At 45.3% G+C, this 18,201-nt stretch overlaps 2 protein-coding genes across 6 annotated transcripts; one reads left to right on the top strand and one right to left on the bottom strand.

Moving 5' to 3' along the window:
• The first annotated feature begins 469 nt into the window (after window positions 1-469).
• Window positions 470-11,948, top strand: LOC135542758 (protein SON-like). Of its 5 annotated transcripts, XM_064969937.1 has the most exons (13): window positions 470-612; window positions 1,931-1,998; window positions 2,143-2,307; window positions 2,692-4,284; window positions 4,426-4,844; window positions 5,029-5,163; window positions 5,838-6,143; window positions 7,199-7,309; window positions 7,391-7,507; window positions 10,370-10,517; window positions 10,623-10,688; window positions 10,825-10,940; window positions 11,075-11,948. In XM_064969937.1, exons 1-13 carry the CDS (start codon window positions 530-532, stop codon window positions 11,255-11,257), a joined length of 3,510 nt encoding a protein of 1,169 aa, XP_064826009.1. In that variant the 5' UTR covers window positions 470-529; the 3' UTR covers window positions 11,258-11,948. The 5 variants fall into 5 exon arrangements, 3 of the variants coding, with proteins under 3 accessions (XP_064826009.1, XP_064826011.1, XP_064826010.1); XR_010456127.1 differs by lacking the exons at window positions 10,623-10,688; window positions 10,825-10,940; window positions 11,075-11,948 and adding an exon at window positions 9,707-9,796 and having other exon boundaries at window positions 10,370-10,452; XR_010456126.1 differs by lacking the exons at window positions 10,623-10,688; window positions 10,825-10,940; window positions 11,075-11,948 and having other exon boundaries at window positions 7,391-8,390; window positions 9,707-10,419.
• A 114-nt stretch (window positions 11,949-12,062) lies between these two features.
• On the bottom strand, window positions 12,063-17,912 carry LOC135541219 (uncharacterized). The gene is made up of 6 exons (XM_064967319.1): window positions 17,839-17,912; window positions 17,136-17,513; window positions 16,584-16,961; window positions 14,299-14,406; window positions 14,119-14,184; window positions 12,063-14,005 (listed from the first exon to the last, which is right to left on the bottom strand). The coding sequence occupies exons 1-6, from the start codon at window positions 17,882-17,884 to the stop codon at window positions 13,872-13,874; spliced, it is 1,110 nt and encodes a 369-aa protein (XP_064823391.1). The 5' UTR covers window positions 17,885-17,912; the 3' UTR covers window positions 12,063-13,871.
• Window positions 17,913-18,201: the final 289 nt, after the last annotated feature.

Below are 18,201 nucleotides of genomic sequence, written 5' to 3'. Positions count from 1 at the left end.
TGTGTCTCTTGTGTTTATTGTGAAATGAAAACAGCTGGAGATGTGTTCTGCCTGAAGCTGTTTCAATGACGCTTCAGCAACAGGTCCAAAGTCTTCCCCTACTGAATATACTGTTTGAATAGTACATACTGTATAATGAAATCAAACATAAATTAACTGGAACCAACTGATCCATACCGTATAATCTTTGTCCACGCTTATGAACGAGACACTCCTGTATGGCAGGTAGTCATAAATGATACAATAGGCTAGACTACTATCTACTGCCTGTCTATATGAACAAAAATACTTCGAGAAAACAATTAGCTTGAGGAAAACTACAAAAGTGAGACCAATAGATACACGAAGCGCTTCACTACAACGACAGCTTTTAACAGACAGAGGCAAAGACAGTACGCACCCAAACATGAACAGCGTTTTCAGTCTGTCGATGTGAGATGGGTTGCAACCAACGTCCGGTGTCGGTCTATGCTGCTGCACATGCGCTGAACGGGCGCCGCGGAAAACACATTGAGGGATTACTAAAGACATGGCGGGCAACATCGAGCAAATTTTTCGCGATTTCGTAGTAAATAAGATAAAAGAAATTGAAGATGAGAGTCAAGATATCATGTAAATATGTTTTTATACAGACTACATTACTGGCATGAATAGTTTGTTCGGGCAATTTGAGAAATGTATAATTTTCTGTGCTGGCCTACAAGGTTAGCTAGCTTGTGTGTCCAGCAGTACAAAGTGTGCAAGGCAGGCAGTTGCTACAACGTATATAGCTAGCTAACTACCTGACTAATAACACGGTAGTCTCCTGGGTTGGTTCTTGCAAAGATGATTATACTGTGGTTATTGGGTTCAAGCAAACCAGGTAGCTAACGTGGCACCAGGTACAGGGCTTGTAAGCACTACGCACCTTCCTAGCTAGCTAATCATGCTAAATGTGGATTGCTAAAAAGCCAACGTTAGCAGTTTACCAAGACGCGATCTCTTTGCTAGAACTCCCCCAAAACGTTGGTTTGACAGAGTCACAGTGTGCAAAGACAATACACATTTACACACACGCATTTTGGATTACCCGGATTTTAAATTTAGCTAACTAACTTATGTCAAAAGCAATGCCGGGGAATTAGTTATGTCTTTGAGTTTTCACGTTACACGGTCACGTTCTAATTTGAGGTTAACGCTAAATAACTAACAGTGGCCACCTCTCTACACCGACAGTTTATAACAGACAGAGGCAAAGACAGACAGTACGCACCCAAACATGAACAGCGTTTTCACTAACAGTAGCCACCTCGCAGGGTGAGTAATTTGTGTAACGTTGCAACAGGAATCTGTTCCAAAAACGTCGTAAAGTACAAGGTTGCCAACAAACAATGCATACAAAGAATGATCAATTCACCTAGCTAACGAGCTGCCGAATAGGCATCAACCCACCACGTAGCTTATTCTTAATGTTTGTCCATAGGCTAACAGAGTGAAGACAGACATTTTTCGGAATAAACGTGGGGAGTGACACATTTAGTGAAATAGCCCACTCCCTACGCGATATTTGATTCTGCCGCTATACAATTTTGTATGCGTTGTTGTTGGCAACCTTATTTACGAAGTTTCAAGAACAGATTCCTGTTGGAACGTTCCACAAATTATACCCACCCCTACCTCGCATGTCAAATCACATTTTATTTTTGTCGGTCACATGAGCCGAATACAACAGGTGTAGTAGACCTTTCAGTGAAATGCTTACTTACGAGCCCCGTCAGTTATTATGTAGACTACTTTAATCATTCAAGCTCATGCATACTTATTTATATTGTCCATTCGTTGTGTCCAGTGTCATGTTAAAAACCAAGACCCTTGCTGATAAGAAAGTTGAGTGAACCTACTGTAAGTTCAAGTACAGGTGTCATCTCATACCTGCATTCCCTCTATTAAGTCTGACAGATGAAGGCCATCCCAATGGTAAAACTGTAGAAGGAGCAGATGGGATCAACAACACACAAGGTCAGTAACACAAGGGCTGTATCTCAATAGTCCAAAGTGATATTCTCTCTTCTCCTTTCCTTTGTTTGCACTGATACTACAGTTTTGATCAGGTGAAAGCATCTATTTCAAATGAAATTGTAATGTACTGTATTATTTATGCAGATAAAGCTGGTGTAGCCAATAAGGAAGAGGGTGATGTCCCACAAAAGAAACACAAGAAGCACAAGAAGCACAAGAAACACAAAAGCAAAAAGAAGAAACGTAAGGAAGAGAGAGAGAGCGGCTCAGAATCAGCAGCAGACTCTGATGGAGACAAGGCAAAGACTGGTAAGTAGTCTCAAAATACTACTAAGCATACGCATAACAGCAGTGGTGGACCTTTTCAGTTTCATGTTAATAATCAGCAGAAGGTCTATTATGTAGCTTGGTGCACGACGCAATTCACATTGAAATGTGAGTTCTAGATCTGTCATTCTCATTGAGCGCAAATTTAATGATAGATCTGTTTACGTCATTTTACAATGTTTTTGGTTATTGAAAATATATTTCACAGCAGTTTAGCTAGATGGTACAGTGATTCTCTACAGAATATGTTGCTTTTGGTCACAAACAGAATTTTTAGCAACCAGGTAATGTCAATTTCTACATATTGCACCATTGAGTCAAATGTCATGATGATTAATTTCTAAAATATTGTCATTAATTCCACAGGGGAAGAGGATGACGGGAGATCCAAGCGGCATAAACGACATTCCGGGAAGAAGAAGAAAAAAAAGCAGAAGAAAGATGGTGACAAGTCCAACAGCTCATCTGGGTCGGAGTCCGAGTCAAAGCCTCAACCCGGGAACAAGGAGAGCAAACCTCAGGATCTGCCTGATATCATCCCTAAACTAGAGGAGAAGTGTCCGGAAAAGTCCTCCTCCAGATGCTCACGGTCTCGTTCAGGCAAGCGCAGGTCCAGATCCAGGGACAGGAGAGGGAGATCTAGATCAAGGTCCGGTAGAAGACGTGGTGGATACACACGTTCCAGATCACGGCACCGGAGGTCCGGGTCACATTCTAGAAGGTCTGGGTCTGCCAGGAGAGGCAGGAGAACCCGGTCAAGGTCCCTCGTGATCTTGAAGAAAGACAGACGGTCTAGATCGAGATCCAGAAGGCGATCGAAATCTAAGACGAGATCTCAGTCGAGACACCGAGAGATGAGTTCAGGATCTCCCTCTCCTTCCAGAAACGACAAATCCAAATCCAGGTCTGCCTCAAGAGACAGCCAACCGGCCAAGAAGGATCCCTCTGCCGTCCTGGCTGAAGATGAGTCTGCTGTGAAAGACGAAAACGTAATGGTTCCTATCGATCCGCCAGCCCTAGCTTCCGAAAGCAGCATTGAGGGTGTTGTCAATGTGGCCGCCGCCTCTGGAGGAGGGTGGAAGCCAATACCCTTCTTAGGCGACAGCAGTAAGGGAGAGCCAGCCGTTTCCTCCCAGCCCTCAGAATGTCTGTCTCCACAGAAGTGCCCTATTCCTCCCAAGGTGTCTTCAGGTGAGCAACATGAGGCCTCCACTGACCACCAGTCAACGTCAGCCTCTGATCCTAACCACAGCTGCCAGCCAACTGGTGAGCCAGGGGAATCGGATGGACCTGTTACTTCAGAAACCTTGGATGGCTCTGTAGATTCCTTACCCCCCAAAACAGATGCTGGTGGAGGAGACAAGGTGACACCTCAGGGTGAAGAGCTGCCTGCCTCACCTAAACCACAGCCAACATCTGGAGAGGCAGAGACGACAGAGAAGGAAGGAGACACTTCAAAGTCCCGGTCTCCTTCAAAGAGGAAAAAGTCGAGGTCAAAGTCTCCTGGTCAGAAGAAACGCTCTGATGCAAAGTCCTCCAAGAAGAGGAGGTCCAGATCCAAGTCTCCAGGGAGGAAAAGGAAATCGAGGTCCTCGTCGCCAAGCCGCAAGAGGAAGTCCAGGACGCCGTCTCGGAGGAAGAGGTCTCGCTCAAAGTCCGGGACGAGAAAGAAGAAATCACGGTCCAAGTCCAGAACGCGGAACAAGCGCTCGAAGTCTAGGTCACCGAAAAGGAAACGATCCAAGTCACGGTCTCCTGCTCGGAGGTCAAAGAGGTCAAGGTCACGCTCCGGTTCGCGGCGGAGGGGTAGGGGTGCATTCGGCAGCCACCAGCTGAGCCAGAGGGACCGCTGGAAGCGTGAGCCAAGCCACTCCCCAGTCCTTATCCTCCGCAAGAAGAGGTCTCCGGCACGCAACAACCGCGACACCAGCAAAAGCCCGCCACGACTCACAGAGCTGGGTAAGCCTGTCATTACATTCTTTTGAATGATCAATGTATTTGAATTGAATAACTTTATTTTCCCCAATGGTAACTTGACAAAAACACCGGTGTACAGTAAGTCTCAATGCAGGTTTGTGATGTGTTACTCATCCCTCACAGATAAAGACCAGTTACTGGAGATTGCGAAGGCTAATGCAGCCGCCATGTGTGCCAAGGCAGGGATACCCATCCCAGAGAGCCTGCGACCCAAAGCGGTCCTCCAGCTGCCTTTACCCAGCCCCAACAACCCCATGTCCTTCTCCATGCCCATGAATATGAACATGCCCATGAACATGTCTATGAACATGCCTATGAGCATGACCATGAATGCAGCTATGGCTAGCATGACAGCTGCCACAATGACTGCTGCGCTGGCCAGTATGGGATCTATGGCCTCCATGCACCAGATGGCCCCGCTCCCCAGCATCACCAACAAGCCCCCGCCAGGTCCCCCCCAGCCCAACATGGCCACCATCGAGGATGTGAAGAGGAAGGTGGCCAAGCAGGCAAACAGCATCAGCATCAAGGAGTTCACTGACGTAAGTGCTCTTCAATGTCATGATGATGATAATCATGTAATTATGTGCTTTGGAGAAGATTTACTAAGCATTTGTCCTGGTGCAAAATGTAGTCCTGCACCCTTCTTAATAAAACACAAGACATTAAATTGTATGTGGAAATGGAAACACTGACCCTCGAGCTGTGTCCTGTGTGTTTCTGTAGAAGTGTAAGAAGATTGTGGAGAAGGGAGGGGAGCTGGCCCTCGCTGAACCCCGTATATCTGACGACGAGGACGACGGCAAACCGTTTGGACGAGCCGCCCTGAGGGAGGTCAAGGGCATCTCCTTCAGCCTCAATGTAAGAACATGGAACACACACACACAGCATCATGTCTCTCATTAATATACAGTACATTTTGAGCTTAAACATTTCCTTATTAATAAACAATGTATCGAGGCAGTTTGAACTGATATGTAATTTTCAGAACATAGTTACTGTTTGAACATAGTTAAAGTTTCTGTTTAGAGTTACTGTTTAGATACTATGTGGGACTGAAGAGATGTGCCTAACTGGGTGAATGGTTGAAGTGAACTGCAGTATGCTGTCTGTTTTGCCCTGGGCTGATGTTAATAAGAGCTGTTTCTATTGCTGCCACATAACATTTTACAACATAATACTGTTTTTCCTATTGAGCAAACATAGGCAATGGGCAAAGCAGACAGCAAGCCTCCTTGGGCCCAGAACCAAACCAGGTAGATTTATACTCTTTTGCACTTTCCCACAAACTTCCATCCCAAGGAGACCTCAGTCATGTGAGTGAAGTTTGCTGGTTGAAGTGCACTGGAGATAAATCCTCCTGATTGAGACTGGGCCCAATAACTGCTATGATAACCAGCCATTCCTCTTCAACCATTCCCCTTGTTGAAACACACCTCTTTGTCTTTTTATATTTTTTCCCTCCCATTTTTTTAACAGTAATCCCCCCCTCCCCCGCCCCTCCTACTCCTGTGCTGCCCCTCCTCCTCTCTCAGAACGCATCCGTGCGTCCATCTCCGGCGTTGGTGGTTCGGAGCGAGGCGGCGTTCGCCAAGGAGTTCCCCGTGTCGTCGGGCTCCCAGCACAGGAAGAAGGAGGGCGACGGGGGAGGGGCTTACGGAGAGTGGGTGACCGTTGACAAGAAGGCGGAAAAGGCCAAGGCGGCGGCGACCAAGGCATTGGCAACGGCTGCTAAGGAAACTTCGCCTGGGGATGCGCCTTTGTCTGCGGTGTCCGTGGCAACGGAGGAGCCGGCGGTCGTCAAGGAGAGTGATAGTGTGTTCCCGGAGCCGCCGCTACAGGTGGGATACGGAGGGGAGGGGGAGGAGGGGGTAAGGTGACACTAAGAGAGATGAGGGGGTTTTAGGAGAGTTGTCGTATAGGAGGGAGAGAAAGTGAGTTGAGATATTATGCATTTCAAAATCATACGTGTTAAAAATGTGATTTATTTTTGGATTTTAGTTTTAACCCAGTGTTTTACCACATGTAGTGGTTTGGATCAGTGGTTTCTGAAATGGTAGGTCACTGCTGATTCCTATTGGGACGTAGTTTGAGACCAGGTTCTATTGTTACACAAAGTAGCTAGAAACATTGGTGTGGTTGATTTGAAGGTAGAAAAGTCCAAAAGCCTTAGGTGGGTTGTCATGCCCAGCAGGAGAAAGATATTTGGGAACCACTGGTTTAGATGGTATGGTGAGTTTAGTTAGAATGCCGTACATGTGCTCCTCATCTGACCCTATAGCAGCATTGACTGGGTTTAGCTGGAATAGCTGTTTCTGAGTGCGGCATGTAAACACTGACCCTCCTCCCCACCAATTCCAAATTGAATGTACAATCAAGGGCATTATTTGACCTCTCAAATCTCAGAGCAATACCATTTAATAATTTGACTCCCAGGCGATGACAAGTGGTTTAGAATTGAGTTATCGATCCGTCATCAATCGTCAGATGGGCAGACCAATGAGAAATCAGGTGACGTCATCCGTGACCTTGCTGTTAATTTGTGCTTTTTTTGTATTTGATGCAACTGTTATTAAACAAAGCTGGCTGAAATTCCACAGGTTGCGTTTTATTTTTTGGGGGGGGTGTACAACTGTACTAATACTGATGACTCTTAAAAAAATAAAAATACAAATACTGACGACTACATAGATGTAAGTAGTTTCATATAACAACTGATCTAGGTCTCATGGATTAAGTCTAGATTTCTTTCTTGTATGGTGAATGTATTTTCCTTATTTGTTTTACCGGCTGTTCACTGGGGTGTGTGTGTGTATGTAGTATTGTGTTTTTGCATGAATGATGTGTGTGTGTGTGTGTGTGTGTGTGGCGCTGACTCCTGTGTCTCCCCCTCTAGCCTGTAGACATCACCCAGGCAGTCGGTGAGAGGATGAAGGCCCAGAAGCGTCTGGCTGAGAACCCGTACGACGTCAGCGCCATCTGCATGCTCAGCCGTGCTCAGGAACAGGTAAACAACAGGTGTTCGTAGAAGCATAATGTACACTCTTTCCACCTCCTTTCTCACACACTAAACCTTCCTCTCTGTTAGGTGGATGCATGGGCCCAGTCCAACACCATCCCTGGTCTGTTTACAGGTTCTACTGGAGCAACGGTGCTCAGCTCAGAGGAGCTGTCCAACAGCGGACCACAGGCCTGGATTAAAAAGGTACCGTCCACTGTCTTAACAGCTCCCCACCCCAAACATACCACCCCACTACCCTACAGGTGTCTGCATTGCCCATGCCCACTGGTGTACCCACTTCACATGCCTTCCTCAGCCTGCTCCCTAATCACCACCCAGCCCTAGTCAAATAACTGAATGGCTTTACGCATAGTGCCAGAGACATATACTGTATAAAGTTTGACAAATGTTCTGTTGATGTAGAACAAACTGGGTTAGAATGGAGTAGTTCCACTGTTACTCAGTGGAATCCAGGTCAGTTTTAAGGGCCCTGAAAACGTGGGGTCCACTACTACCATGGCAACCCTTGTTAGCGCTAACGCACATAGTTTACTGGTGTGTGTGTGAGAGTGAGCATCTGTCTGTATTGTGTGTTTCTGTCTGTGTCAGAAAAAGATGCTCTGACGGTAAAGGAAGCCTCTTGTTTATGTTGCCTGATATTTGCACTGCAATCTGTAACAGTGGTAACCTATGAACCCAGACTTTAATCTTTAATCTGACATACAGAGATGACAAACATCTCCCTGTACTTCAATCACCCCCCACCCCTCCCCCGCAACACACACATTCTGACTAATTACACTTCCTGTCAAGTGGGTACACCATGTTAAGGGTAGTGATGCAGATTCCTTACATGTGACATTCTTACCAAAGCAGGTGCAAATGCAGTACTGACACCCGTCTACTAGTGGTGCTCTGGTCTGACACCCGGCTACTAGTGGTGCTCTGGTCTGACACCCGTCTACTAGTGGTGCTCTGGTCTGACACCCGGCTACTAGTGGTGCTCTGGTCTGTGCACTAAATAGAGTCCCCCTCGGAGTCGGAATAGGGACTTGGAGAATGAAAGAGGGAGAAAGGAGAGCTGGAAGTAAGTCTGCAGATCCCAGAACCCCCCCCTTGTCCTCTAGCACCCCAGGGCAAGGCAGAGATTATGGGTCCGTCTCAGTAGTCTAAAGATGCTTCCTCGTCTCTTTCCTTGGATTCACACTGATCTCAGAACAGGGGAAAGGGAAAAGCACTTCTTTGACTTATTCTGCCTTTTCAGATCAGGTCAGATATGGTTGGGGACGTTAGGTGAGGAAGTGACTTTAGACTATTCCGATGCACCCTAAGACAGGTTACTATAGTCTCTACCGTCACGCTGTCTCCCTAAAGCGGTGTCTCCCTATCACTTCCCCACACAGAATGTCATCAGGCCCAGAGATAACCATAGTCTATGGACCCCGTGTGAACCCTCCTACCCTGTAGTGTTTCTATAGTGGGCTGTTTGAAGCCAGTGGGTGTAACTGTACCCCAAACCTTCCTGAGCTCCGTAAACACACAGGGGGCTAGTGTTGCTGTTTTAAACGACACATCCTGAGGAATCTCTCTTTCTCTGGTTAAGTAACACATTGTCACATTTAGCTATAGAGAGAGATGGATCTGCTGAGTTTATTCTTCATTTAATACAACACGTCCTTCACATGCAGATGCTATGGGCAGATGTCATGGACATGTTCAGAGATGTGATATAGGGATGAGAGTGCATTGATCATACTAATGTTAGTGACATGCATTTTGCTAGCATTACAGCAGCTAACATTGATTTACAGCACGCTAGCATTGCAGCAGCTAACATTGATTTACAGCACGCTAGCATTACCAGCATATGGACTGTGTTGTTTGTGTGGTTGTTGGGTGCCCCCAGCAACCAGTCTTGGTGCATTCCGTTTCCCAGTAGATGAGCGGGGTCTAGTTTTAGACCAGTCAGTGGTCTCTAACCCTAGTCCAGGCTGTGCAGGATTTTGTTCCATCCCAGCATAGTCATATAGGTTAGGGCTGTAACAAAAACCTGCACATTAGCTCCAGGACCACAATTGGAGACCACTGCCTGAGGGAGATCTCTGTTCTGAGGGACCTAGGCTAGTTACAGGTGTCCATGGACATGCCTGTGCTCTTTCCCTTGCCCTGGGGGAGGCTGCAGTCAGAAGTTGCTCCTAGTCACAGATCTAGGATCAGCTTCCCTTTCGCAAATCCTAACTCCAAGCTGACCACGTGTCTAGGGGCAACTTCCTCCCAGTCCTTGGGGCAGCCCGATGAAATGGGTCAATAAGAGGGGTCTGGATTGGAGCAGAGGGAGAGAGGTGTGGGTTCACAGGGGTGACCTGTGAACTTTCACCTCTGTGTATTGGACACTTGTTTCAGGGTCAGTCCTTGTAGCTGTCCTTGTTGCCATGGCCACAGTCAGGCCCCCCTCATTTCCTGTCTGATGCTGGGCCGGTGATGAGGGGCTAGGTACGTACACCACACAGCGCCTTACTATACATCTTGTGTAACCGTGTGTGTGAGAAAATGTGTGTGTGAGAGAAAGAAATGAGGTGTCAAGGCACAGCGCCCTCTTATTTACCTACATGTGGTATAATGAGTGAAGAAATGTCTCTTGGTTGTATCTTAAGTTTCACCACATAATTTATTTAATTTCATCTGTATTCTTAATGTGTTTTGAAGTTTCTCTAGAAATGTTCTCTCAAACACACGATTTTCAAAAGCTGCCACCACAGTTATTTCTAGTGTTTCACATAGGGGTAGAGGTTACTACAGACAGAGTAACACACACGCACACACTCACTGTTATCCAGAGGCATGTGAGTTGTCCTGAAGGTAGTCTCTAACTCAAGTCTGACTGTGACAGTGGTGTGACTGGATGAGGTGGTTGAGATGTTTTCAAGGTAGAAACTAATTATCTGCTTTTGCCTCTGCCTCTCCCTCTTCTCTCTCCCTCTTCCTCTTCACTCCATGGTTCTCTCTTCTGTTATTCTCTTCTCTTTCTCCCTCATCTCCTGCCGCTCTCTCTCTCTCTCTCTGTAGGACCAGTTCTTGCGAGCAGCCCCGGTGTCGGGAGGAGTAGGGGAGTTTCTCATGAGGAAGATGGGATGGCGGACAGGGGAGGGGCTAGGGCGACACCGCGAGGGCACTGTCGAGCCAATCATAATCGACTTCAAGACTGACCGCAAAGGTGAAATGAAGTGACCCATGCTTTCCACCAAAGCATTATGCATCGCAATATTATTCCAGAAGGCTATTGATGATGATTAATAATGTGTGTATAATCTGACCGTAGGTCTGGTGGCTGAGGGAGAGAAGACTCAGAAGTCGGGCGGTATGGTTGTGATGAAGGATCTACTGGGTGAGTACAACACACACACAGGATTTTAACTCGCACTCAATTTACCAATATTGGATTTGTTTTGTGCTATAGAATCAATCAATTAGAATTGTATTGATTTACTGAATGTATTGACCATCTGCCCCCCCCCCCTCAGGTAAGCACCCAGTGTCTGCTCTGATGGAGATGTGTAACAAGAAGAAGTGGATTCCTCCAGAGTTTGTTATGGTGACCCACAGTGGCCCAGACCACCGCAAGAACTTCCTTTTCAAGGTGTGGATACGCGCTATAAGCCTGTGTGTTTGCATGGGTTTGTTTGTTAGTTTATGGCTGACTTTGACGGATGGTTTGTGTTATAACCTCTTCCTCTCTCTCATCCCCTTTCCTCCTCTCTCTCTGTACCCCAGGTGGTGGTAAATGGTCAAGACTTCCAGCCTGCGTCAGCCAGTCCCAATAAGAAGCATGCCAAAGCCATGGCTGCTACAGTGGCTCTGCAGGCCATGGGAGAGGTGTCAGGGGACACAGGGCTTTATACAGGGCCTGTGTTCACCACTGCTACTACTGGACCACTGTTCTCCTCCAACGTCTAACACACACAGTGAAACACACTCAGACTGAGATACACTTGAGTCGCAGACCCTTCTGGCTGAAAAGGACATATAGAATTTGAAGTCACCCGCCAGGGAACAATTTGTATTGGAATGTCCGTTCTAGCAAGTCTTCTGTTTTGGGCCCCCAGTTACTGGCTAACATGGGCTAACCCCCTACACACCACAAGCATTCAGAAGAGCTGTATCTGCTGCCTAATGGTCAACACTAGGAGATGGTGTTACTCTGGAAGCAAAAGAAACTTACTGATATTTTAAAACGGTTCCGTAACTCCGTTTAAAAAAAATCTTACTTTGAATGTTTATCTTATGTGTTGAAGCTCAAATGATGTTTTCAAGAAGCAGTTCATAGTGTTAATGCATTTGGGAGAATTTGAAACACCCCACTATTCTCCTCGTGACCAAATCGTCAATATCAAATGTTTACCCATTTGGAACATTCATTTTCAAATTGATTCACACTTGATAGTTCTCTCATTTTGGACAGATTCATTTACTACTGTCTTAAGTTGAGCTTTCTCAGTCCGCTTTTGTTGGTAGCGTTATTTACAACGTCTGTATAAAAACAATTGTAAATTGTTAGCTGAAAGCGAAGAGATGTGGGTAACCGTTATGGTCTGGAATACCAAAATAAAAATGTTTTTATCTGATTTAATTAAATTATACAATCCTTTCACTGTGTGCCTAAAGTACATTTTCCCATTTTGTTGCTTATACAGACGAGAATGTGTCTTTTCCAATGTTTATTTGCCATGCGCTCACAACACACGTTTATTGTACATCCAATACTGTGTTTTCAAACGGTGCAGTTCAGTATTTGAAGACGGTCTCCCCGCCCTCGTCATCCTTCCAGCACTTGTAGCAATAAACATATTTCCTGGTGCAGGGACAGCTATTAATAGGAATACTATATATGGACAGAGCATAGAAGGGTTCATCTGAGGCCTTGAGTCCAATCCCACATTCCAGTAACACACCCTCCAGCATTCAGAGGACGTAGCAGTGCAGACATCATCAAACGATCGGACTTCTCACTGGCAGCTCAGATGAGTGGTTGATCCAGCATCGCAGAGGACAAATGCATAGAGGCTGTAGCTGTATTGTGACTAAGATAATGTAGCATTTTCCGACTATTCACACACAGTGCGTTTGTATTTTGTTATGTTGCAGCCTTATTCTAAAATGGATTCATTTGTTTTTCTTTCCCTTATCAATCTATACACAATACCCCATGATGACAAAGCAAAAAGCTTGGCATAAACGTATTTGGGGAGTTTCTCCCATTCTTCTCTGCAAATCCTCTCAAGCTCTGTCAGGTTGGATGGGGAGTGTCGCTGCACAGCTATTTTCAGGCCTCAACAGATATGTTAGATTGGGTTCAAGTCCGGGCTCTGGCTGGCCCACTGAAGAACATTCACAGACTTGTCCCGAAGCCATGCCTGTGTTGTCCTGTTGGAAGGTGAACCTTCGCCCTAGTTTGAGGTCCTGAGCACTCTGGAGCAGGTTTGCATCAAGGATCTCTCTGTACTTTGCACTGTTCATCTTTCCCCCGATCCTGACTAGTCTCCCAGTCCCCGCGGGAAAAACATCCTCCCCACCATGATGCTTCCACTACAATGCTTCACCGTATGGATGGTTCAAGCTTTCCTCCAGATGTGACACTTGGCATTCAGGCCAAATAGTTAAATCTTGGTTTCATCAGACCAGATAATCTTGTATCTCATGGTCTGAGAGTCCTTTAGGTGTCTTTTGTCAAACTCGGAGTGAGCTGTCATGTGTCTTTTACTGAGAAGTGACTTCGGTCTGGCCACTACCATAAAGGCCTGATTGGTGGAATGCTGCAGAGATGGTTGTACTTCCTGTTGGTTCTCCCATCTCCACAGAGGAACTCTGGAGTTCTGTCAGAGTGACCATCGGGTTCTTGGTCACCTCCCTGACTAAGGCCCTTCTCTCCCGATTGCTCAGTTTGGCGGGGAGGTCAGCTCTAGGAAGTGTCTTAGTGGTTCCAAACTTCTTACGTTTAAGAATGATGGAGGCCACTGTGTTCTTGGGGACCTTCAATGCTGCAGACATTTGTTGGTACAATGTGCCTCGACACAATACGGTTTCAAAGCTCTACGGACAATTCCTTCGACCACATGGCTTTGTTTTTGCTCTGACATGCACTGTCAACTGTGGGACCTTATAGACCTGAGCTCAATTTAGAGTCTCATCCCAAAGGGTCTGAATACTTATGTAAATAAGCTATTTCTGTTTTTTTATACATTTGCAAAAATGTCTCAAAACCTGTTTTCAATTTGTCATAATGGGGTATTGTGTGTAGATTAATGAGAGAAAAAAAAGACGAATATATTTTAGAATAAGTAACAAAATGTGGAAAAATCAAAGGGGTCTGAATACTTTACGAATGCACTGTATACACTTTAAAAAGTTACTAGTCCTGAATGAATTATCATTTGATGTAATTGACTGGCCAAGAGTCATCTGATAGACCCAGATCTGAATCAGTCTGATTAAAAGAGAAAGAAAACTGTTTTTCAGCCCTCCAGAACCATAATTGAATGACCTTGCCCTAACCTATCTTCCTAATGTGGGTCTAGGATGGGATCTTGTTGAGAGCCAGCAGAGGGAAGAAGATCAGAGCTGTAACCAGCAGAACCCCGGTGATTATCCCGATACGCACAAGCGGAAGGGTCTTTGCCAACACTACCAACACGTCTTCTGGATCCTCTGGGCAAGGAGGAGGGAAGAGGAAGAGGGAGAATAGGGGGCACAGTAACATTGACTACGTCTTCCAACATTCATCTACAGTACTTCTAAAACATTTAGAACATAGCACTCACCGAAGGTTGTGTCAGGTGATGATGGTGTCATCTCTGTCTGCACTAGTATTGGCTCAGATGATGTCACTGTAATGATGTAATGAAATGTTACCAGTATGTCCCAGCAATAACGAAAACAATAAGTACAAATAAGCTTTGGGGAGAAAATAGCTTTCAAATGTTGCAACACCTGTACAGTACCTTTCATATCCTCCTTATCTTGGGTCACCAAACTGAAGAATGTTATTGGGTTCTCACTGTCACCGCTTGTTCCACTGAAGTCTGAGCTACTGGTGACATTCTCTGTTCCTGTGTTACAAAAGGGAAAAACACTGAAAAATCTATGTTACTAGCGCTGGCATTCAAAAACAAGGAGCACAAATTAAAGAACAAACTCAATGTCAGTCAGTGTGTGTAGGCCTACCTGTTAAGTTATATAGGTCAGTGTGTGAAGGCCTACCTGTGAAGTTATATAGGTTAGTGTGTGTAGGCCTATCTGTTAAGTTATATAGGTTAGTGTGTGTAGGCCTACCTGTTAAGTTATATAGGTCAGTGTGTGTAGGCCTATCTGTTAAGTTATATAGGTCAGTGTGTGTAGGCCTATCTGTTAAGTTATATAGGTTAGTGTGTGTAGGCCTATCTGTTAAGTTACAGTGCCTTGCGAAAGTATTCGGCCCCCTTGAACTTTGCGACCTTTTGCCACATTTCAGGCTTCAAACATAAAGATATAAAACTGTATTTTTTTGTGAAGAATCAACAACAAGTGGAACACAATCATGAAGTGGAACGACATTTATTGGATATTTCAAACTTTTTTAACAAATCAAAAACTGAAAAATTGGGCGTGCAAAATTATTCAGCCCCCTTAAGTTAATACTTTGTAGTGCCACCTTTTGCTGCGATTACAGCTGTAAGTCGCTTGGGGTATGTCTATCAGTTTTGCACATCGAGAGACTGAAATGTTTTCCCATTCCTCCTTGCAAAACAGCTCGAGCTCAGTGAGGTTTGATGGAGAGCATTTATGAACAGCAGTTTTCAGTTCTTTCCACAGATTCTCGATTGGATTCAGGTCTGGACTTTGACTTGGCCATTCTAACACCTGGATATGTTTATTTTTGAATCATTCCATTGTAGATTTTGCTTTATGTTTTGGAACATTGTCTTGTTGGAAGACAAATCTCCGTCCCAGTCTCAGGTCTTTTGCAGAATCCATCAGGTTTTCTTCCAGAATGGTCCTCTTTTTGGCTCCATCCATCTTCCCATCAATTTTAACCATCTTCCCTGTCCCTGCTGAAGAAAAGCAGGCCCAAACCATGATGCTGCCACCACCATGTTTGACAGTGGGGATGGTGTGTTCAGGGTTATGAGCTGTGTTGCTTTTACGCCAAACATAACGTTTTGCATTGTTGCCAAAAAGTTCAATTTTGGTTTCATCTGACCAGAGCACCTTCTTCCACATGTTTGGTGTGTCTCCCAGGTGGCTCGTGGCAAACTTTAAACAACACTTTTTATGGATATCTTTAAGAAATGGCTTTCTTCTTGCCACTCTTCCATAAAGGCCAGATTTGTGCAATATACAACTGATTGTTGTCCTATGGACGGAGTCTCCCACCTCAGCTGTAGATCTCTGCAGTTCATCCAGAGTGATCATGGGCCTCTTGGCAGCATCTCTGATCAGTCTTCTCCTTGTATGAGCTGAAAGTTTAGAGGGACGGCCAGGTCTTGGTAGATTTGCAGTGGTCTGATACTCCTTCCATTTCAATATTATCGCTTGCACAGTGCTCCTTGGGATGTTTAAAGCTTGGGAAATCTTTTTGTATCCAAATCCGGCTTTAAACTTCTTCACAACAGTATCTCGGACCTGCCTGGTGTGTTCCTTGTTCTTCATGATGCTCTCTGCGCTTTTAATGAACCTCTGAGACTATCACAGTGCAGGTGCATTTATACGGAGACTTGATTACACACAGGTGGATTGTATTTATCATCATTAGTCATTTAGGTCAACATTGGATCATTCAGAGATCCTCACTGAACTTCTGGAGAGAGTTTGCTGCACTGAAAGTAAAGGGGCTGAATAATTTTGCACGCCCAATTTTTCAGTTTTTGATTTGTTAAAAAAGTTTGAAATATCCAATAAATGTTGTTCCACTTCATGATTGTGTCCCACTTGTTGTTGATTCTTCACAAAAAAATACAGTTTTATATCTTTATGTTTGAAGCCTGAAATGTGGCATAAGGTCGCAAAGTTCAAGGGGGCCGAATACTTTCGCAAGGCACTGTATATAGGTCAGTGTGTGTAGGCCTACCTGTTAAGTTATATAGGTCAGTGTGTGTAGGCCTACCTGTTAAGTTATATAGGTCAGTGTGTGTAGGCCTACCTGTTAAGTTATATAGGTCAGTGTGTGTAGGCCTATCTGTTAAGTTATATAGGTTAGTGTGTGTAGGCCTACCTGTTAAGTTATATAGATTAGTGTGTGTAGGCCTACCTGTTAAGTTATATAAGTCAGTGTATGGATCTAGGATGGTGAGAGAGACACCCTCTGGTATCCCACTCTTAGGGTCCTCGAAGCCCCTGGACTTGTAGAAGCAGCGATAGACTCCCTGGTCTTTGAGCTCCGTCTTGTAGATAAACAAGGACAGGTCACCATTCTCCAGCAGGTTGTTGGGTGGGAGAGAGAGACGGAGGTCTTCTTCCTTAGGTTCCTTGTCGTCTGGGCCAGGGTTAAGGGTCATGATCTCCACATCGTCCTTCAGCCATTGGATGTAGATCTGGCTGGTGGGCTGGGTCTTGGGGATGACACCGTAGCAGGGCAGAGTGACCGGGCTTCCCTTGAACAGCGTGATAGAGCGTGGAGGGTCAGGCTCTGAGAGAGAGAATGGATGGAGAGTAGTAGAAAAGAGTGAGGGATGAGAGAGGATGTGATAAGCATAACTTAAGATAATCAAACATTCCAAATGGTACACCCAAAATGGCCGCTGGTCGACTCCACCAACCACAGAATGCGGCTCTGAATGGGAAAGCCTGAAAACAGACTTACCCTGAACCTTGAGCCAGACCGTAGAGATGGTCTTGCGGCCCAGCCAGATACACTCATACATTTCCTCATCGCTCAACACTGTCTCCTGGATGGTCATAGAGAAGTCTCCATCTCTCATCCTCTCTGCTGGGGGGAATTCCACCCGAGAAGAGAACCCCAGTGTCGTTTTGACCTCCACACCCTTGGCCCCGTCGTCCCATCTGGCCTCACCAAGGATGTTCCCAACCTCCATAGAGGCCACCTCCTGCCCCATGGCCTCCCAGCGGACCTCTCCCTCATCCTCCTGGCCCAGGTAGGAGGAAAAGTTACAGGGGAGGGTGACATTGTCTCCATAGCCCACCTTCAGCTCATACACGGGGGAGAAGGTAGGCACAGACACTGGGGGGATGGATGGACAGATGGAGAACACAGCGTGTGAGAGAGGGATGAAGGATGGGAAAAAGTTTGAGGGAGAGAGAGAAGGAGAAAGGGGTGAATAGATGATTAGTCAGAAAGGAAGACAGGCAGAACACCTATGTACATTATGCTACAGATCCATTTCTGTGTCCAATACCTTTGTATGATAATGACAGAAAGTGCAGAGGTATAGCAAAGATCTCTAGTTTTAAACAAATAATGACACAAGCTTTTGGAAAATAGAGAATGCTCATTGATGAGTTTTACATGATTGAGAGAGAAGTAGCTTAGGTCTCAAGAAACTCACCAGCTTGGACTGACGTCAAAATCACCAAGAAGCCTAAAAAAATCATCTTGCAAGATGTCTATCCCTTGAACACCTATAAAAAAAAATATTACAAAAATTACAAATAAAAAAGTTTTTTTATTTTAATTTTATAGAATACATCTGGAAAGAAACAAATACGTTATTAGAAGGGTATTAGGTCTGGTAAAAAAGTGTTCAAAATATATTGGAAATGTAGCCTAAATCCCACTCATAGCCAATCAATAAATCGATAAAATAATCCGTTCAGGGTCGGGTGGATGTCGCTGATCTCTCGAGCCTAAAACTTTTGCAACAGAACAAGTCACCGTGAAGGGTGCCCTTACCGAATAACTGGTTATCAAG

This window comes from Oncorhynchus masou, chromosome 6, assembly GCF_036934945.1.
Source record: "Oncorhynchus masou masou isolate Uvic2021 chromosome 6, UVic_Omas_1.1, whole genome shotgun sequence".
Classification (NCBI taxonomy): domain Eukaryota; kingdom Metazoa; phylum Chordata; class Actinopteri; order Salmoniformes; family Salmonidae; genus Oncorhynchus; species Oncorhynchus masou.
The sequence above is the reverse complement of the archived record's forward strand: the minus strand, read 5'-3'. Positions and strand labels throughout refer to the sequence as shown.

Coding starts and splice junctions, on each gene's coding strand:
- LOC135541219 (XM_064967319.1), bottom strand. CDS start 17,884: ATGATTTTTTTAGGCTTCTTGGTGATTTTGACGTCAGTCCAAGCTG. Junction 14,407..16,583: donor TGACTTATATAACTTAACAG/GTAGGCCTACAC, acceptor TTTGTAACACAG/GAACAGAGAATGTCACCAGT. Junction 14,006..14,118: donor ATCACCTGACACAACCTTCG/GTGAGTGCTATG, acceptor CTCCTTGCCCAG/AGGATCCAGAAGACGTGTTG.
- LOC135542758 (XM_064969937.1), top strand. CDS start 530: ATGGCGGGCAACATCGAGCAAATTTTTCGCGATTTCGTAGTAAATAAG. Junction 4,845..5,028: donor GCATCAAGGAGTTCACTGAC/GTAAGTGCTCTT, acceptor GTGTTTCTGTAG/AAGTGTAAGAAGATTGTGGA. Junction 6,144..7,198: donor TCCCGGAGCCGCCGCTACAG/GTGGGATACGGA, acceptor CTCCCCCTCTAG/CCTGTAGACATCACCCAGGC.